This window comes from Melanerpes formicivorus, unplaced genomic scaffold (assembly GCF_026170545.1).
Source record: "Melanerpes formicivorus ecotype bairdi unplaced genomic scaffold, bMelFor1.0.p_v2 SCAF_24, whole genome shotgun sequence".
Lineage (NCBI taxonomy): Eukaryota > Metazoa > Chordata > Aves > Piciformes > Picidae > Melanerpes > Melanerpes formicivorus.
The window spans coordinates 7,674,622-7,695,978 of record NW_027142376.1 but is presented as its reverse complement, the minus strand read 5'-3'; the positions used below and the strand labels follow the sequence as shown (position 1 = coordinate 7,695,978).

General features: G+C 48.7%; 2 protein-coding genes across 2 annotated transcripts in view; one reads left to right on the top strand and one right to left on the bottom strand.

Annotated features, from left to right (window-relative positions):
• The window catches only part of SLC25A38 (solute carrier family 25 member 38), a 41,329-nt gene that overhangs the window by 14,425 nt on the left and 5,547 nt on the right, over positions 1-21,357 (bottom strand). The window lies entirely within an intron of this gene.
• CX3CR1 (C-X3-C motif chemokine receptor 1) lies at positions 1,020-15,609 on the top strand. The gene is made up of 3 exons (XM_068152963.1): positions 1,020-1,215; positions 2,444-2,516; positions 14,001-15,609. Exon 3 carries the CDS (start codon positions 14,024-14,026, stop codon positions 15,098-15,100), a length of 1,077 nt encoding a protein of 358 aa, XP_068009064.1. The 5' UTR covers positions 1,020-1,215; positions 2,444-2,516; positions 14,001-14,023; the 3' UTR covers positions 15,101-15,609.

Below are 21,357 nucleotides of genomic sequence, written 5' to 3'. Positions count from 1 at the left end.
CCTCCCTCCCTGCTCCCCTGGGAAATGCCTGGGCATTTCCCAGCTGCCAGTAGTCTCAGTGCTAGCTAACCCTCTAGGATCTGCTTTGGGTTGGTTTTGTGTTTCCTAACATGCTTCTGTATTTTTGCTGGTCAGCAACCTCATGTTACACCCAATTTCCTCTATGCAGTGTCCCTTATGTGTGTTAGATACTACCTTTGTTCTGTCTGCTACCACTAAGCTCAGTTTTGCCAGCTCCAGGACTGCATTTCACTGACCATCAGCAAGTTGTGTATAGCTTGGGGGAGGTCCCCAGTTCCAGTCTCTGCCCCATCTTTTCTCATCCTGTACCTCTACACCACAGAATCAACCAGGTTGAAAGAGACCTCCAAGATCATCAAGTCCAACCCTATCTAATCTAATGAGAGTGGTGAGAGAGTATCTATCCAATGAGAGTGGTGAAGCCCTGGAAATGGTTGTCCAGGGAGGTGGTCGAGGCCCCGTCCCTAGAGGTGTTTAAGCCCAGGCTGGATGAGGCTCTGGCCAGGCTGATCTAGTGTGGGGTGTCCCTGCCCATGGCAGGGGGATTGGAACTAGATGATCCTTGTGGTCCCTTCCAACCCTGAATGATACTATGATACTATGATAATCAACTAGGCCATGGCACTAAGTGCTTCATCCAGCCTCTTAAACAGCTTCAGGGATGCCGACCCCAGCCCCTCCCTGGGCAGCCCATTCCAATGGGCAATCTCTCTTCCTGGGAACAACTTCTCTCTTAGATCAAGCCTGTACTTCTAAGATCAGCTCTGTGCTGCATCCTGCATCCCCACCATCCAAGATCCCAGATTTGTATTTCTATCCACTGCATCACTGTGTTCCACTCAAAAATATCTCCTTCTGCACAGGCTAGGGAGAGCCAAGGGGGTGAGAGCTTTTACACACTGAGTGTGAGGCTTCTCAGGCACTTCTGCTTCATGTGCAAGTCCTGTCCTCTGTAGGCACGTCTGCCCCTCTGAGTGGCTGCCTCAGAGTTTCACAAGGCACCAGCAGGACCAGGGCAGAGCACATTAATACTTTCTCAGCTCAGCCCTGAAGCTCAGCCCAGGAAGCTGCCCTGCCATAGTTCACATGTTTCCTTGGGCAGGCATGAGCATTAGAGAAGAGGAAATATACATTGACATCTAAACAGGCTCTGCTTGAAGAAAACATTGGTTTTGAAGGCAGCTATGAATTAAGGTAAGAGACAAGTTTATTTTACCTATGATTTGACAGAGTAAGATGACTAGGAATGGTGTCTTATGAACTTAAGGAAACTCTTCACTGCTTAGTGCTTGGAATCTAAATTGTATTAGATTTGGGTAAAGATGGCATGGGTAATGTTTACAAGTTGTGAAAGCAGAAAGGGGAACGCTTTTATTAAGCAAAGTGGACCAAGGGCAGAGAAATTGCACTTGGTGCCCAATTATTGGTGGCATCTGGTGGTAAGAGAAATACTCACCCTGGCTAGAAGTCCTCAAGGTTAAAGCCAAATGCAGATTGCTGACTAGTGTGCAGCATTAGCTCAACAGCACAGGCCAAGAAACTGCAGCCCTTCTACCTCATTAGATGTGGGTTTAGGGTTTTTTGATAGATATCTGCAGGGACTTCACAGCTCCCCAGCATTGCTTGCTGTTAGTTTTGGTCAGTGAGCCAACACCTCAAGCATCGCTGGCACTGACGGGCAGCCCGACACAGACAGCCTGGGAAAGTGGCTGGTGGGGACACACCAGCAAGAGAATGGCAGAAAAAAATCCAGAACACTTGAAAACTCAACTTTCTGTCTGAACACATTGCTGCATCTCTCCGTGACTCATCCTTCCAGGGCAAGGATGTGGCACAAAGATGTCTGCTGCTTCGGGTGAGGGGTTTGGGTGGCAGCAATCACGTTAAGTGCTTGTGTGATGCAAACACAGATCCAGAAATCCTGCTTCTGGTGGGGCAAACCCTGCACAGAGGCAGTGAGCCAGGGGACAGGATGAAAGACAACAGCTGCAACAAATAAGGAGGGTTTGGGCAGCACAGGATAAGTCCAAAAGGGCGAGGCTGAAGACAGAGGAGAACATGTAGTAAATGAAGAGAAAATCACATAGTGAATGTGATCTTCCCAGGAAAGGGCTGGCGGCTCCAGGACTTAAATCTCATCTGGGTGCAGTCGAGAAGGGCTAATGTGTGCTGCTCTCTGAAATGATGGAAATGATGACCTCCCATTCAGAGATCTCCCATCTCTAGAGACCCTTCTCAGATTTCTTCAGGATGCCTCAGCAATGTGAGCTGCTTAATAACATAATAACACTAACTCAGGGCAGGAAGTAAACAGGCACCATGATAGAGGTGGGGAGAGGATGGAGCGAGTGGTAACCATAAACAGGCACAAACAGTGCACCCAGTGAGAAACAATCATCTGTTTTCACTGTCCCTTCAACAGAAAATACCACAGACATTAGAAGGCCACTCAAGAAGGAAAGGCCTGGGAAAAAAGAAATACGGAGGAGGAGCAGGTAAGAGAAAGCACCAAACAAATGCTCAGCTGTGCATTTAAAACAAGCTAGAGTGTCAGGAGCAGCTGTGCAAGCAGAAGAGACAAAGAAGGGCTCTGACAGGCTGAAGGAAATCCCTGTGAAACGAAATGTCCAAGAAAATCCTGATCCTGGCAGCCACCATCCAGCCAGGTGACAACCCCAAACACCGGTGCTCCGCAGAGAGCTCCTGGGAGGACACCTGGAAGGACAGAAATAAATGCTGCTCTTTGACTCTCAAGACTCTCTCCCTAATTTCCCAGCCCCTGGCCAGCCCCTGGGGGCAGGACACTGCCTGGAAACCATCTCAGCTTGCAGAGGCTCTGCAGAGGACTCTTGGATCTGGTCATACGATCAAGATCTTAAACTCATGACCCTGAGAGTCGCAGGTGAATATTTCAGAACTATTTCAGTGATGTTTTGAACCTCAGCTTTAAGGTCCAGGGGACACACAGGAGTCTGAACCACATTGTGAGGTCCCATTTCCCAAATGTATCATTTCTGACATGGGTGTTTAAGGCTCTGACCTCCTTAGGGCCACATTTCTAAAGGTACTTTGACTACCAGAGGTTCAGACCAATGCCTTGTGGTATTCCTGCAGCCCAGAAAGCCAACCAGAGCCTGGGCTGCATCAAGAGAAGCAGAGCCAACAGGGCCAGGGAGGTGATTCTCCCCCTCTACTCTGCTCTGGTGAGACCCCACCTGGAGCACTGTGTCCAGCTCTGGAGCCCCTATTAGAGGAAGGATCTGGAGGTGCTGGAAGGTGTCCAGAAAAGGGCCATGAGGATGATCGGAGGGCTGGAGCAGCTCTCCTATGAGGACAGACTGAGGGAGTTGGGACTGTTCAGTCTGGAGAAGAGAAGGCTCCCAGGAGACCTTATTGTGGCCTTCCAGTGTCTTAAAGGGACCTACAAGAAAGCTGGGGAGGGACTTGTGAGGGTGTCAGGGAGTGATAGGACTGGGGGGAGTGGAACAAAACTAGAGATGGGTAGATTGAGATTGGATGTTAGGAAGAAATTCTTCCCCATGAGGATGGTGAGACACTGGCACAGGTTGCCCGGGGAGGTGGCGGCAGCCTCATCCCTGGAGGTTTTGAAGGCCAGGCTAGATGTGGCTGTGAGCAACCTGCTGTAGTGTGAGGTGTCCCTGGCCATGGCAGGGGGCTTGGAACTGGCTGATCCCTGAGGTCCCTTCCAACCCTGACAATTCTATGATTCTATGATTTTTCAGAAGCCCCCCTCCAGTGCTTAGCTCCCATTCAGAATTGAATCAAGGGGAATGCTTGACATGTCATCTCTACCTTCACTTGCTCTGGGGTCTTTATGTGTCCCAAAACCTACGCCTATTCCCTGCTCCACTCCCAGTGTGTGGCCATCAACTCTCTTGCCTGGCCACCATGTCAGCCTCAGAGGGACTTTGTCCAGCCCAGCATCTAGGGAAGGAGCTGAAACCACTGAAAGCTTCTTCTTAACAGCTTTTGCTATAAATACACCCAGCAACCACCTCAGCACCCACAGGGATGAGCTGCCAGGGGTTTGCCACAGGCCCCCAGCAAATCACACGTGGCTGGGCTGCTGCTGTCCCTCCTGGACAGCTCACAGGAAGTCTTCCTGGCAAGGTGACAAAACCAGCAACAAAGGCATGTGGCTAGGGTCAGGATTCACCCAGGGCATCAGGGTTTAGTCCCTTGTGCCCACTTTGCTGCAAGAGGGGCACCACCAGCCTATATGAAGCCACTGGCTCAGTCAGCTGCACCATGCACCGACAGAGCAAGACCTTGTTCAAAGCACCACCTCTGTGGCTGCACTCAAGCACAGGCACTGAAGCCCTTGCCACCAGCAGAGGCAGGATAAAGTCCATGGGTCTGTGTTTTCTTTATAAATCAGTGTACACCTAATTTTGATGCAATGGCTTAAGCTGAAACTTGTGCCCGGGTTACTTGCTGCCCTGCAGTTATCTCCAGGTGAGCATGGGGCACATTTCAGAAAGCACTTTCCAGTGCTATAGGTGGGGCAGGGGGGTTGGAACTAGATGATCCTTGTGGTCCCTTCCAACCCTGACTGATACTATGATACTATGATAAGGTGAGAGAGATCCTGGGGACTTAGGGCTCTATACTATCCCCTCTTGCCCTCCATGATCCAAGCCTGATCTTTTTAAATGTTTGTTGGGTTTTTTTACTCAAAACTACTGGTTTAAGTTTGTAGATTCACGTGGTGCTCAGCTCCAGCTTCTGATTAAGCTTCTAAGTGCCTGCTTCTGGTTGAGTTTGTGATGTGATGGGCAAAAACTGCAGAACTCTCTTTGAGCAAAATGCCTTTGCAAAGGGACCACAGGCCTCTCTAATATTCAGGCTTTTATTTATCTTATTCAGCAGTGGTTTGGTCAGCTTCCACTTCAGGGTCCTTTATTTAGAACACCTTCAATGCCCTAATAGTTGGCATCATGCTTTGGCACCTTCAACTCCCTCCTGGGACTTGGGCTAGCTAGTGCTGGTGAAGCAGCTATGGAGAGGACAGTGTGGCTTTTTCAGTTGCTTGTTACCAAAACAGAGTCATGGTTGTTAAGATGAGCTTGCCCCAATTTCTCTGACTCCCTGCTGATCAAGAGCTGTAGAGTTTCACCCATTACTCCCCTGCTGAGCTCTGCCACTGAGCTGCTCTGGCCTAAACCTGTTTCTCAGACTGAGACCTTCACGTGGCAGAGAGACCTTCAGTCATGGCTTGCATTTCCATGCATTGGTTTATGGTAGGGCTGAATTAGGAAGATGATTAACACAAGTAAGAGTGCAATCAAGTGTTCTCCAAGTTTGCCCACAGCCCCACTCTCAAGCTCTGCAATGGTAAAGTCATCCCTCCTTTGTTTCTTCCCACTGAGCACCTCTCTAAGCACCCAGGGATTGCATTTTCTTCCTGGGATATCTGGCTGGGAGCTGGGTGTCAGATTCTGCCTGTTTCAGCAGCCAGCTTTCCCAGCAGATGTGCCTTCACTCTTGAGACATGGTCTGTGTTATTTAACTCCCAAGCAGTCACACTGGGTACATTAAAGCCATCATGAATCATCCAAGAAGCCCCAGATTACTCACATCTACCTGAAGCGATGTCCTTTATCACTTCCCCTTGCCAGCTCTGACTCTCACATTGCTCACAGACCAGTGATGAAAATACTGAAGAGGTTTTGGCTTTCAGCTTGTCATTCCCACAGGCCTTTTACAAGCACTATTCCTACTTTGGTGATGCTTCCTTCACAGCTGGCTGTCTGAACATGAGCCAGCAATGTGCCCAGATGGCCAAGAAGGCCAACGGCATCCTGGCCTGCATCAGGAACAGTGTGGCCAGCAGGAGCAGGGAGGTCATTCTGCCCTGTGCTCAGCACTGGTTAGGCCACACCTTGAGTCCTGTGTCCAGTTCTGGACCCCTCAGTTTAGGAAAGATGTTGAGTTGCTGGAAGATGTCCAGAGAAGGACAACAAAGCTGGGGAGGGGTCTGGAGCACAGCCCTGTGAGGAGAGGCTGAGGGAGCTGGGGTTGCTTAGCCTGGAGAAGAGGAGGCTCAGAGGAGACCTTATTGCTGTCTACAACTCCTTGAAGGGAGGTTGTAGCCAGGAGGGAGTTGGTCTCTTCTCCCAGGTAACCAGCAGCAGAACAGGAGGACACAGTCTCAAGCTGTGCCAGGGGAGGTTTAGGCTGGATGTTAGGAAGAAATTCTTCCCAGAAAGAGAGATTGGCCATTGGAATGTGCTGCCCAGGGAGATGGTGGATTTGCCATCACTGGAAGTGTTTAAGGAGAGCCTAGATGAGGCACTTGGTGCCATGGTTTAGTTGCTTAGATGGTGTTGGGTGATAGCTTGGACTCTCTGATCTCGAAGGTAATTTCCATCCTGGTCTGGTCTGGTCTATTCTATTCTATTCTATTCTATTCTATTCTATTCTATTCTATTCTATTCTATTCTATTCAGATGTGACAGCTACCTGGCCCAAATCCCATTGTAATGCTTTGCTGGGTTTGTGTTGCTTTGGGCTGGAGAGACGTGTCAGTCACATAAGCAGGCAGTGCAAGTCAAAGCTCCAGCTCTCCTGTGCAGCCTTGCAATTACATCAGATCTCCAAATTAAAGCTTCTCTTCTCTAAAGCAGTAGCCTTCACTGTTCAGAGGTTATTTTGCCCAAGTTTAAGGGCAGTTTACAGCAGCTCTTTTACCTTGCTTGCAAGGATGACATTGTGCCAGCTGCTTCTAGCAGCTGTAGAGATGGACTGAGTAGAACATGTCCTCACTTCAGGCTGGAGTAAATGACTGATATTTAACATCCCAAGTAACAGCATCTGCTGGGCTGGGCCTGCTTTTCACTGCAGTTATCTGACATGATCCCAAGCAATGGCAGAGACCCTAAGAATGGAGCCACCTGCTCTGAAAGATAAGCTAAGTGCACACCATTTGGGTGCAGGAATAGAAACTGGGGCCCATCTCTGGTCAGTGCATTGCCTGCAAGCCTAAGTTTTGTCTTGGGTATCATCCAGATCATGTTTAGAGATGTCTGTGGCAGTCTGGTGATCATATGGTAGCTGCCTGGCACCAGGCTGGTGAGGAGTTTCATCCAGAGCACTATTAAGACTCGCATCTCTCCTGCTAGTTTCCACCCAGTTCTGGTTAATTCCCCTAAACCTCTCTTTTTTCTCTCTGTGTTAGAAGTGCCACCAGCAGTTACAACATTTGAAGTGGAGGTACCCAAGGCCATGACTCTGATCTTGCTGAGAATCACAGGTCAGCAAGAAGCAGATGGGTGTAGCTGCAACTGTGAAAAGCAACAGCATTTATATTTGGGCAGGCTGGTGGCAGCTGAGACCTAAATGTGAGAAGGGCACCCCTGAGCCTGTAGGTTTTCACAGGGGTTCCCACAAAGCCTGCAGCTTCCCTGGGCCAGCTGAATCACCAGTGTGCAGCTCTGGCCTGCTCAGGATGGGCAGAAAATGTGAGAAGAAAGTGCAAGTCAGCCATGCCCAGAAATGGTGACTCAGGTGTGAATATCTCCTGAGGCTTGAAGGCTTCTATCAGGGTACTGTGCAAAGCTGAAGCATGACCCTCTGACAGAGGCTTTGGTTCTTTTCACTGAATGGTCTGGCTTGGAAGGGACCTCCAGAGGTCACTTAGTGCAACCCCCCTGCAGTCAGCAGGGACATCTTCCACTAGATCACATTGCTCAGAGCCTTGTTGAGCCTCACCTTGAATATCTCCAGGGATGGGGCCCCAACCACCTCCCTGAGCAGCCTGTTCCACTGCCCTCATGGTGCAGAGCTTGTTCATAACATCCAATCTAAATCTTCTCCAGTTTGAAGCCATTGTCCCTCATCCTATCCCTACAGGCCTTCATAAACAGTCTCTCTCCATCCTCCTTGTAGCCCTCTTCAGGTACTGGCAGGCTGCTATTAGGTCTCCTCAGAGCCTTCTCTTTTCCAGGCTGAACAACCTCCCTCAGCCTGTAGCAGAGGTGCTCCAAACCCTAACTTCTTTTCATTTGGTGACCACAGATACATCACAGAGAAGCAAAGTGCTCACAGAGCCCTTTTCTTGGCAGTGAAGCTTGTAAGGTGGCACTTGACTGAAGTGCCAACTGGAAAGATCAAATGCATAAGAACTTCTTCCCAGCAAGAGAGATTGGCCATTGGAATGTGCTCCCCAGGGAGGTGGTGGAGTCACCATCACTGGAGGTGTTTAAGAGGAGGCTGGCTGGGGCACTTTGTGCCATGGTTTAGTTGATGAGATGGTGCTGGGTGATAGGTTGGACTTGATGATCTCGAAGGTCTTTTCCAACCTGGTCTGGTCTATTCTATTCTACTCTACTCTACTCTACTCTACTCTACTCTACTCTACTCTACTCTACTCTACTCTACTCTACTCTATATAAGGAGGATTTGGCTCTTGTGTCATCCAGTCTGATGCCAGTGCTGTTTGAAGGCTGAAATGCAGCTTCTGTTGCTTAGAGGAGTTTGTGCACCTCTCATAATTTCACTTCCCTGTGTATTACATATAGCACATATGGTCACTGGGAATGGTTGGGTTGAGAAACAGTGGGGTTGGTCCTGCAGACTGCAGACTTTGAGAGAGTTATAAACATGATTAAAAGCAGAAGTGTTTGTGGGGAGCAAAAACTGCTGGGGAAATCTGGAGAGGGAGCAAAGGGGTTGAGCAGTTCCATGAGAAGCAGAAGTGAATCTACTATTTCCTTTGCTCAGCAAGGGAAAACGTCTGCTGAAGGGACCTTACAGCCCTGCAGTCCTTCTTCAGTGTCCTCTTGGCTCGTCAGTTCACTTTGTCCTTGAAGTGAACAATTTATCATAAGACAAAAGAGAGAGAATTGGGCTGGAGCTGCCAGTGAGAAGATTCTACCAGGCTCTGTGGTGGACTTTGTGAGGCTGACAGAGGGTACCTGGCAGGCAAGGATGGAGGCTGGGCAGAGCTACGTTTCTTCACTCCAGTGTGCAATAAAATTTCATCACATTATGATGTGGGCTGGGCTTTGGAAGGCCTCTGGAGCTTGCAGCCCACTTGTTGAGTAACATCAGCTTAAGCTGAGCAAAGTGGTATCAGAGAAGGTAAATATTCAAAAGGAACTGGTGGCACTGCACGCACAGGATGTGTGGCAGTGGGAGGATACTCACACACCAAATCCAGGAGCTAGGCAGTGAACAAGCCAGAGCTGTGCCAGCAGTTTGGGATGGCAAAGTCATTTTGCTAAGTGCAGTTCTCACTTGCCCCTGGATGTGCGAGGCAGGATCTTGCCTTTCTCATTGGCATAGGTACCTTGGGCTTTGCAACCACCCATCCAGGAAATAAGTTGCTGTTGTATAAGTAAACAACTTCCATTAGTGAGCTAGACTGAAAATTACTTCAGGAAACATCCCAGCCCAAGGGATGCTCCTCTTTATTCCAGTAAAGCCAGGACTTTATCTTGCACCTCTGTGCAAACCTTCTCCTGTGAAGGTGGCCATTCCCATGCCCAGCTTCCTCTCCAGGCAATGCCAGTGGGCTCAGCCTGTGCAGAAGTCTGCCAGACCTGCGGGCTACCCTGTGGTGGGAGCTACATTGCCTTCCATGTGTGAAATCCTCCTGTGCCCAAGAAGGCAGCAGCTTATACAGACACATGGAAACTCTCCAGAGGAACAAGGTGCCTTTGTAGACATGAATTAAGGAGGGGACCATGGGCTACAAGCAGGCACCAATTAGTTTTTCTTTCTGTGTATGATGAGATTTCTGCTTGGACACATCAGGAAAGACCTGTCTGAAAGAGGAGTTTACATGGCAGAGAAGCAGCTGGGGCACTTGGCAGAGGCACTGTAGCCTCTGCCTGGCATTTTGCAGTCATGAAGTTAGGATGGGACTTCCAGAGGTCGCTTGTCCAAATCCATGCTCAGAGCAGGGCTGGCCAAGTTTCAAGTTTATCTCTAGGTGACAGAGATCCCACAACCTCCCTGCTCCACTCTTTGAGCACCATCACAGTGAAATTGTTTTCCCCTGTAGTAAGTAATAACTTCCCATGGCCTTTGCATCTTATGTCTGAGGAAAGCTGTCTGCTTCACCTTTACACCTTCTCACTAGATTCCTCTTGAGATGTCTCTTGCTGAGGCAGTTCTCAGTCTTCTCATGCACCATACCAATCGTCTTGGTAGCCCTCAGCTACCACACGCCAGTGCATCTGTTACGAACTGGCGGTGGAGCACAGCAGCCCACAGCCCACCGGAGGCTCCGGTGATCTGCAGATGAGCTCGGTGGCAAGGAACTGTGTGGGCTGGTGTAGCAACTCACACGAAACTTCACCTATCCCAACACCTCGTTTTAAAGCCATCTGCTGCATATTTTTAGCCTCAGAAGCTAAGAAAGAAAACATCAGGTTGGGAAGGCACAACACGATGGGCTGCTGGGATGATGCATGATGCCTCCTGCTCATTTCTGTATCCCTCAACAGGGTATGTAAAGTACTGACAGGACAGACACCTGAAGGGATGAGGAACCTGTCCTATCTATCTGTAGGCAACTCCAATCAGGCATCTCACCAGCAGAAAATCAGCATCGTGTTTGCAATTGCTGTGAGCTTCTGCCCCAGCACCTAGGTATCTCCTATTCATCACCTTTCATTCTGTTGGTGTCAGATACCCTATCTCCAGAAGCCGGAGAATTAAACTCAGCTGCAAGCAAGGGGCTGGACAGACTTTGCAGGCAGACTCAGCAGTCAGTTCAGGTGGAAAGTCACTTTAAGAGCCACTCAGCCCGTGGGTGTGCCTGCCAGGGGCAAACAGCCTGCCCCATGCTGTGCCCAGGCTCCGAAACTACCCACAGCGAGACAGTCCTCCTTCTAGCCCTCTGTTCCTGTGCAAAACCACAGTTTGTTTTCTGATCACTGTGGCCACTTCTCATTTAAATGTTTCAGGCACATGCAGGCTTTGAACTTTCAGAATAAAAAGGTATTATAAAATGGAGGGCCTGCATTTCAAACTAGCACAGAGGAAAATAAAAAGCCTCAGTGAGAAAAGACTACAGCATAAGAGGCCAGAACTTCATGGCCCACACGACAAATGGCAATGAGGCATTAGCAGAAAACATCAGTACGGTCCCAGCAGCTACCAGTGGAGAAGCTTGGTGTAGTTACCATCATGGCATATGACATGGCTTGGGTGAGGACTGCTCCACACCTTGGGACATGGTTAGTGTCCATACTTAGTCTTGCAAAGCTTGAACAGAGGCTATAAAAACTATTGCTAGGAGTGAAATGGGGACATGTAGGCTGGGATTCCAACCACTTAGTTATACACCACTGAGTAATGTGCCCATGCTCTCCTTATGGTCAGGAGTAGTCAGCAGTGTGGAGAGCAGTCTGTCTTGTCTCAAAGCAGATCTGGCCTGACCTGTGTTGGATCAGATGCACTGTGCTTCACTGGCTGTGTTGACTGCATCTCCCACTGACAGGAGATGTAAACACCTCTCACAGGAGATGTAAATACCTCTGTTAGAGACATCTCATGCTCACTGAACTGAGTCCCTTCTTTCCAGCCAACAGCAGGTCCTGTAAGAGATTGTGATGCTGTGGCCAAGAGGTTGTTGGTTGTAGTTTTGTTATCACTGACCTTTCCTTTCAGTCTCAGCTTTAACAGGCTGCTTTGGCCATGTTGTCATCTCCCTGGGCTTCTGCACAGCACATGACACTTATATTTGCTTCATTTCTTACCACAAGAGCAAGTAATGAGTACTCATAAGCTCTCTATCCCAAGAAGCAGAGCCCAGGAGCTGACCAAGGAGCTGCCCTGCAGGGAGCAGACCAAATGCTGCAACATCTGCACACCTCTGGGGATTTTGGTTCCCTGCAAAGAGAAATCTCTGCAAAGACTTGACCAGCACATCCCAAGGGAGTACAGAAGAACTGATGAGTTCCCTGAGCTATCAGATGTGCCATCCAGTGAGCCCAGAGGTCACACACCTACATCTCAAACTCTTTTTGGGTGCAGCCTTCAAGCTAACAAGCCTATGACTACCTCATGGCCAAAGCAGGAGCAGTCATGAAGTGCTTCAGGGCTTGAGGAACAGGGTTAGGAGAGTTTCTCTTCTCTTGATCGTGGTGATCATTATTTTTACCATCAAAGACATGCTTGCTCCCAAAGGTTGTCCCAGTGCATGCTTTGCTCCCCCAACATCAGCAAGCATTGTCTCAGACCTGGCCAAGCTGCCTATCTTACCACACATCCTCTCTGGGGTTAATATGTGGGGTGAGACTATGCTCTAGGTGCGCTGAGAGGCACCAAATGCTGATCAGCAGCTATCTGTGGGCTATCATTTCCTGCCAAGCACTGCCCAACAGGCTAGGAGAGGCCCTGTGTTTCCCTCGCTGCAATGCACCGCCTGCAGAGCTCAGTCGGCTGTTGCTTTGCTTCTGCTGCTCTTCCCCTCAGCAAGGCTCATTGGACAGCCCTTGAAATTCTTAGCTATTTCCTCTCATCCTCAAGAGCTGATTTGCAGGGGAGCACATGCACCAGCAGCATCTGGACTTTTGTTAGTAACTACCATCACCTCCTGTGGCAGTTTGGGGCTGATGCCTGGGGAGGGAGGGAGTTTTCCACAGATCTTGAGTAGAGAGTGACAGAATGTAAATAAATTACCACTGGATGTAAAAGGGAAAATAAGGATAAGCTCTAAATAACCACATTGCTCTGATAACTAACATAAAGTTAGTTGTAGATACTATTTCTCTCTCTTTCTAGGCTCTCAGCTCTAGGAGATATTGGCTGGTAGCTTTAGCTTGGCTGTTACTGACCTGGGCTGTGTTCTTGTTGTGGCTAAGTACTAACAAGTTACTCTCTGCTTTTCTCTTTCTCTTTTCTCTTGTACAAGAAGGAGAAGGGGATGGAGAGGGGGAAGCTATTGGCAACCCCCTGGTTTTGTCCAGGGGGGTTCTTGTGCTGTTTATAAATTGTAAATATTGTCTGTTTTGTACATATTCATTGCAGTTCATGTTTCTAGATTGTAGTGGTGCTTGTAAATAGAGCTTCATTTGCTTCCACCTGAGCTGGCCTGGCAATTTTATTTTGGAAGGTGAACCACTCAGATTAGTTGGGGGAATAATTTCAACCCACCACACCTCCACACATAATCTAACTCTCACAAAATCCCAAAGCATGCAGGTGCTGAGGTCTCCCAGAATTAGAATTACAATTAGAATTAGAATTAACCAGGTTGGAAAAGAGATCATCGAGTCCAACCTCTCACCCAACACCATCTAATCAACTCAACCATGGCACCACATGCCTCATCCAGGCTCTTCTTAAACATGTCCAGGGATGGTGACTCCACCACCTCCATGGGCAGCACATTCCAATGGCAAATTACTCTTTCTGGGAAGAACTTTCTCTTCACCTCCACCCTAAACCTCCCCTGGCATAGCTTGAGACTGTGTCCTCTTGTTCTGGTGCTGCTTGCCTGGGAGAAGAGACCAACCCCTTCCTGGCTACAACCTCCCTTCAGGTAGTTGGAGAGAGCAAGAAGGTCTCCCCTGAGCCTCCTCTTCTCCAGGCTAAGCAACCACAGCTCCCTCAGCCTCTCCTCACAGGGCTGTGCTCCAGACCCCTCCCCAGCCTCGCTGCCCTTCTCTGGACACCTTCAAGTGTCTCAATGTCCTTCTTAAACTGAGGAGCCCAGAAGTGGACATAGGACTCAAGTTGTGGCCTAACCAGTGCTGAATACAGGACAGAATGACTTCCCTGCTCCTGCTGGCTACACTATTCCTGATGCAGGCCAGGATGCCATTGGCCTTCTTGGCCACCTGGGCACACTTCTGGCCCATGTTCAGACTACTATCAACCAGTACCCCCAGGTCCCTTTCTGCCTGACTGCTCTCCAGCCACTCTGAGCCCAGCCTGTAGCACTGCATGGGGTAGTTGTACTGTGTCTCCTCCCTCTAACATGACTCTTTCTTCCCTTTCCACAGTGGCTCTAGCCAGCAGATTCAGCATGACAGAAGCCCTGACGCAAACGACAGCGGAGTACAGCTACGACGAGCATGCCTTTGCCTGCAATAAGACTGACATCCAGGACTTTGGCAAAATATTTCTGCCAATCTTTTACATTGCAGTCTTTGCTCTTGGCCTCACAGGCAACCTCATGGTCGTTATGGCCATCGTGAAAGAAGGCGGTAAAAAAAGCATCACTGACATCTATCTCCTGAACTTGGCTATCTCAGACCTTCTCTTCGTCATCTCCTTACCCTTCTGGGCTTCCAACACGGTGCGTGGATGGACCCTGGGGACTACTGCGTGCACAGCTGTTTCCTCTCTGTATTACATTGGCTTCTTTGGGGGCATGTTCTTTATCACTGTTATCAGTATTGACAGGTACTTGGCCATCGTCCGGGCGACGTTCTCCCTGAAGTCCCGAACGGTGAAACATGGCTTCCTTATCAGCTGTGGGGTGTGGGCCACAGCAGTTTTAGTTTCAGTGCCACATTTTGTGTTCTCCCAGCTGGTGGACAACGACTGCCTTCCTGTCTTCCCCCAGGAGCTGGAGAACATGTGGCTGGTGCTCTGCAATGTGGAGCTGAACACCATCGGCTTTCTCATCCCGGTGTGTATCATCAGCTATTGCTACTGTGGGATCATCAGAACCCTGCTGGCCTGCAAGAACCAGAAGAAAGCACGAGCCATCAAACTGATCCTGGTGGTGGTCATCGTGTTCTTTCTCTTTTGGTCCCCCTACAACGTCCTGATTTTCCTAGAGACTTTAAAGCACTATGAGCTCTTCACGAACTGCAGCCAAATCAAATGGCTGGACTACGCCATGCACCTCACCGAGACCATTGCATTCAGTCACTGCTGCCTCAACCCTCTGATCTATGCCTTTGCTGGGGAAAAATTCAGGAAATACCTCCACCGTGTCTGCTTGAAGTACTGTCCCTGCCTGTGCTTCTGTGGTCCCTGCAGCCGCCACCAGGTCACCTCTTCGTCCAGCTACGCGGAAAGCGTGGTGAACAGCAACATCACCCTCAACACCAGTGACCAGGACGGCTCTGTCTTCGTCTTAAAGGCTCTGTGAAGAAGAAAGGGATGGGGCAACGTCTTCTGCAGGTCTAGCCAGCCGTGAGAGACTGCCATCACCTACACAAAGAGACTTAACAGCTGCCCTGTATCGCTGGCATGCCTCTTGTTAAAGCATTAACTATTCGAAACCAGAGAAGATTTTAAACCCCAAATCAGTACAGTAAGTTGAGGCTGAACTGAAGTGGGAGAGAGAGGCAGAGGGAAAGTAGAAGCCAAAGCAGCTCTCTGTGCCTAGAGCAGGAGGTGAGGAGCTAAAGGCCAGGGAAGCTGTTAAAGAGTTTCATCACTGAAATGTGTGTTGGTGTGTGCATGTGAGGTACAAATGTACAGAGACCTAAAGTCATTCTGGAGTGAGTGGCAGCTGGCTGGCAGCAAAAGGGAATTTTTGATAGCAAACAGCTATGTTTCTGATGCTCTGTATCCATATGAAGGAGACTCAGGGCTCTGGTTTGCATTAAATATTTTACCTGTGCTTCTACACCTAATAAAATTCCACTGTTAAAAGAGGAGAGTGTTGTTTGTGAACACACATCTAGTGCCAGCACTGTACGCTGTGTCTAGAGCACACAATAATCAGAGGGAGGATCTGGAACCTGACCTGGAGCTGATCCAAGCCAGCAGCACATCTCCTGATTTCCATGGCTGTGGAAGAGCCATGGAAACCAGAGGTTGGTGAAACAGCCCCAAGTGCTCTGCTGAGTGAAGGGCTGCCAGCTTGAGCAAAGGATTTCAGCACACACTGGGACAACAGGAGGTGGAGTTTTGAGTCTGCATATCACAGAACCAGAGAATGGACGTTTGAGATCATGGTGTCCCTGCCCATGGCAGGGGATTGGAACTAGATGATCTTTAAGGTTCCTTCCAACCCGAAGCATTCTATGAATCATATGGCATGGGCCAGCTGGGGATTGTTTGCAGAGCATGGTAAGGATGTGCTTCACACCCATCCTCTGCTTGCTGCAGGTTGTAAACACCAACTGTGTCAGTACCATCATAGACAACAGCTTCTGGGACACAACAACCACTTGCCAATGCTGCTTACCACAACCTTCCTCAAACGTTGTGGCCTCCTCCTCCACTACAGCTGATTTCCCCAGGAAACCTCCAGGTGTACCCAGATTCCATGTGTCCCAGAGGACACATTTGCCATGTGCATTCCACAGCCTCCACATAGCCTTTTTGCTCTCCTAATGCCAATGCACTGAGGGTGGAAAATGTCAGAAAGCTGAGAGTCCTTCCCCAGGGGCCTCCTTGGGAAGCTCCTGCCATCATCTAGTGCAGGAGTAAAGATTTTTGTTGGCACTGTGGACTGCATTTAGATGGACAGAAAAAGGACTGTGGGGGACAGAGGGATCTTCAGAGGCTGGACAGATGGGCAATGTCCAATGGCATGAGATTTAACACATCTAAGTGCAGAGCTCTAGAGATTGGCCACAACAACCCCATGCAGTGCTACAGGCTGGGGTCAGAGTGACTGGAGGGCAGCCAGGCAGAAAGGGACCTGGGGGTGCTGGTTGACAGCAGCTGAACATGAGCCAGCAGTGTGCCCAGGTGGCCAAGAAGGCCAATGGCATCCTGGCCTCCATCAGGAATAGTGTGGCCAGCAGGAGCAGGGAAGTCATTCTGCCCTGGACCCAGCACTGGTTAGGCCACACCTTGAGTTCTGTGTCCAGTCCTGGGCTCCTCAGTTTAGGAAGGATATTGAGACTCTTGAACGTGTTCAGAGAAGGGCAACAAAGCTGGGGAGGGGTCTGGAGCACAGCCCTGTGAGGAGAGGCTGAGGGAGCTGGGGTTGCTTAGCCTGGAGAAGAGGAGGCTCAGGGAAGACCTCATTGCTCTCTACAACTCCCTGAAGGGAGGTTGTAGCCAGCTGGGGGGTTGGTCTCTTCTCCCAGGCAACCAGCATCAGAACAAGAGTACAGTCTCAAGCTGCACCAGGGGAGGCTTAGGCTGGATGTTAGGAAGAAATTCTTCCCAGAAAGAGAGACTGGCCATTGGAATGTGCTGCCCAGGGAGGTGGTGGAATCACCATCACTGGAGGTGTTTAGGAAGAGCCTGGATGAGGCACTTGGTGCCATGGTTGAGTTGATTAGATGGTGTTGGGTGATAGGTTGGACTTGATGATCTCTGAGGTCTTTTCCAAGCTGGTTAATTCTATTCTATTCTATTCTATTCTATTCTATTCTATTCTATTCTATTCTATTCTATTCTATTCTATTCTATTCTATTCTATTCTATTCTATTCTAGCCTAGCCTAGCCTAGCCTAGCCTAGCCTAGCCTAGCCTAGCCTAGCCTCTGCTCTATGATAGCCTAGCCTATCCCATCCTATCCCATCCTATCCCATCCTATCCTATCCCATCCTATCCCATCCTAATCTATGATCATCTTAAAAGGCAAAATCAAGGACCAGCTTTACAAAATGAGTCCATGCCAGTGGGACTCCATTTCTGTACATTGCTGGAGCTGGCAAATCTGATGAAACTTTCCACCCAACACAGTCTAGAGTCTCAGTGGGAGAGGAGTAGGACCTTTGCACCACCTTGCTTGTGAGACAGCTTGGAGAAGAGCCTCTCCATGGAGCAACTTTCCACATGCAGTAATTAAACATTAATATTATTAATACCAATACATTATTGGAAAAATATTAATATTGTTGAAAATATTAATAGTCAAATATTACTATTAAAAAATTATTCCCTTTTTTTTTGCTACTGAACACTCTACAGTCCCCCTTCATAAAATGCCTCATGAATACAAGGTGTAAATATATTCTTTATGCTCAACTTGTTAAGTCCCAGCTATAAGTGGACTTCCAGGCTCCAAGCTGCCTGTCTAAGACCAGGTGCAGCATAAGTGTCACTTGAAATTAAGTTACTTCTCATCATTCAGCCTGCCTGAGCAAGTGAGATAAAACAAGTTCCTCTGTCCCTATAACACCACCACCACCCCCCCCCCCCCAGTGGTATTTTTAAGAAGTGGTTATTTTTACAATGGTTTTGTTTGGGCTGTTTGGGTGTTGTTTTTTTTTAAGAAAGGCCAAGATGTGCAGAAAGAAAGAGGAAGGCACTCTGAGACTAAACAAGAAGTCATCTGCAGCAGCACAGCCTGAGGAGGGTGGATTGCCAGGCTGAGCAATGCAATCTCCCTCGGTTTAGCTACCTTAGTTTTCAGATCATGGTGAGTTACTTTGTGGGAAGAGTAAAAGGCACTTTTCAATATGGTCCATGTGCTGTCTTCAGAGGGGAAGGTGTAAGCCTAGAGCTTCCTGCCAGCACTCCAGGAAAGAAGAGTATTTTCCTGCCTAGCCCCAGTGCCTACCCAGCCCCAGCACAGCTCATCCCAGCACACACACAGAATCACAGAATTGTCAGGGTTGGAAGGGACCTCAAGGATCAGCCAGTTCCAACCCCCCTGCCATGGCCAGGGACACCTCACACTACAGCAGGTCGCTCACAGCCACATCCAGCCTGGCCTTCAAAACCTCCAGGGATGAGGCTGCCACCACCTCCCTGGGCAACCTGTGCCAGTGTCTCACCACCCTCATGGGGAAGGACTTCCTAACATCCAGTCTGAATCTACCCATTTCTAGTTTTGCTCCATTCCCCCCAGTCCTCTCACTCCTTGACACCCTCAAAAGTTCCTCCCCAGCTTTCTTGTAGGTCCCTTTAAGATACTGGAAGGCCACAGTTAGGTCTCCTTAGAGCCCTCTCTTCTCCAGACTGATCAACCCCAACTGTCTCAGTCTGTCCTCATAGGAGAGGTGCTGCAGCCCTCTGATCAGCCGTGGGGGCCCTTCTCTGGACATGCTCCAGCACCTCCCTTTGGCAGTGCAGACAGGCCTGGGTACTCTGCACATTGCAACATGTGAAATTGCATCTGCAAAAATCCTTCACTGCCAAGTCAAGGGCCCTTCCAATAACCTCCACTTCTGTCTGTGTTTTGCCACACTGCAGTGGAAGCCTTCCAAGGATTGGCAGCATAACATTGTCCACTTTTCTGCATTTGAAAATCATTTGCTAGGTGCAAGGTTTATTGCTCAGTATTGAAGCATTTGTATGACATGAAAAGTTTCAGGGAGGGTTTCTAGGCATTATGCTCTTCAACAAACAGTTTGTGGAGCTGTCTCCTCAGAGCAGAAGTGGTAAGCCTTAGAAAATCCACTGAAAACCAAACTCAACAGCTTCATTTTGACTGCATTAGCTGGAAGAGTTCTGTCTTGACTGTCCCTTAAAATAAACTTCAGCTTCCACAGAACAGACCAAGGCTCTGAGGGCAACCAGTGACAAACTTCAGCAGGGCTGGGTTCAGCTGAGGCAGGCTTTGCTGTACTGGACCATGCCAGCATCCACAGGGATTTATGACAGCTAACATTGTGTAGTTTCCTGGCTTTCTGCTCATTTTGTACCTTACACTCATCCACAGAATCAGCCAGCTTGGATCATCTGGTTAATTCTATTCTAAGAGTATTTGGTTGCACAAAAAGAGGTCAGGAAATCTGTGCCTTTGGAGGATGGGGCTATTGGGCTTTGGGGTTTTGAGGGGTGGTGAGCTATCTTTGCATCTCATTTTGTCCATGGTGATCAACTTCTTTCCTGTTTGAGAACCACACTGACACTTGGCATAAATTTCTCCCCAGCTGGGTTACTGTTTGAGGAACTCATAAAACCCAAATCCCAACTTTCTCAAGCAGGTTCACAACTGTCCTTCATGTTCCACTTATAAATGGAAGAAGCAAGGTATATATTTAGCCAAGCTGCTTGCAGTGAGATACATGCACAGCAGTATCTTTTTGTCAGGTGCTCCTGTGAATCCCTCTTGTTCAAATCCTAGAATGGCTCAGGTTGGAAGGGACTTCAGGGATCATCAACTCCAACCTCCTTGCCGTGGGCATGGACACCTCTCAACGAGGTGAGGTGCTCAAGGCCTCATCCAGTCCCCACATTACAGGATTTATGTTTCTTTATTTTTAAGATGGTCATGGCTGATTTGAATTCTTTTCATTCATCTCTTGGGGTTTTGAAGTTGTACAAAAGCCTTGGAACTGCAGGCAGTGAGAGCACCACACTGACCCGGGAGATGGCTCTGCAGTGAGCTGTGGTTTTCAGCACCAGGAGTTGCCACCCACACATTCCCTTTGGATTTAGAGCTGGGGAGGGGTATGGAGCACAGCCCTATGAGGAGAGGCTGAGGGAGCTGGGGTTGCTTAGCCTGGAGATGAGGAGGCTCAGAGGAGACCTTATTGCTCTCTATGACTACCTGAAGGGAGGTTGTAGCCAGGTGGGGGTTGGTCTCTTCTCCCAGGCAACCAGACCCTGAACAAGAAGACAGAGTCTCAAGCTGTGCCAGGAGAGGTTTAGGCTGGATGTTAGGAAGAAATTCTTCCCAGAAAGAGAGACTGGCCATTGGAATGTGCTGGAGGTGTTTAAGAAGAGACTGGATGAGGCACTTGGTGCCATGGTTTAGTTGATTAGATGGTGTTGGGTGATAGGTTGGAGTTGATGATCTCTGAGGTCTTTTCCAACCTGGTTAATTCTATTTTATTCTATTCTATTCTACTCAAAGATTTGCTTCTTGCATTTCAGTTTCTTTACTCTCTAAGACACTCAGAACTTTAATGAGAACCTGTGACTTCCAGAGCTGTCATTCTGAAATTCAAACCAAGTAAGTAAAGCTAAAATGGAGAACAAGTTATCACCAATAATGAATGGCCTCTGACTCCTGTCACATACAGAGAGTTTCTGCTGAAGTTGGCAATAATTCTGCTGCCTTGGTTAATAAGAACTTCCTAATTCACTTGGGAACAACTGTAAGAGCTTGGGTTTCAACATACACACAACCCAAACCCCAGGAGCTGGGTTTTGCAGTGTCAGTCTTAACACATCATTTTCATCATGGGAAGAAAACATCCACCAACTTCTCCTGCATGATTTTGTTTGTTACACTGATATCCAACAGACAAATGGCAATGGCTAACATATTGCACTGTAAAAGAGCTCTCAGCTCTTGGGGGGGAAATGGTTTGCCTGTGGAGAGCAGTTTGCTTTTACTAAAATGCCAAACCCTTAGAGATCAGCAGGAAGCAGCACAGTGATTTTAGTTAGTGAATATAGAGAATTTAATGAGATGCTGGGATATATTTGAGACCCCACCTGTGTCCAGTTCTGGAGCCCCTATTACAGGAAGGCTCTGGAGGTGCTGGAAGGTGTCCAGAAAGGGACCACAAAGATGATTAGAGGGCTGGAGCTGCTTTC

Bases quoted from the DNA above. Each gene is read 5' to 3' on its own strand.
- CX3CR1 (XM_068152963.1), top strand. From the start codon at position 14,024: ATGACAGAAGCCCTGACGCAAACGACAGCGGAGTACAGCTACGACGAG.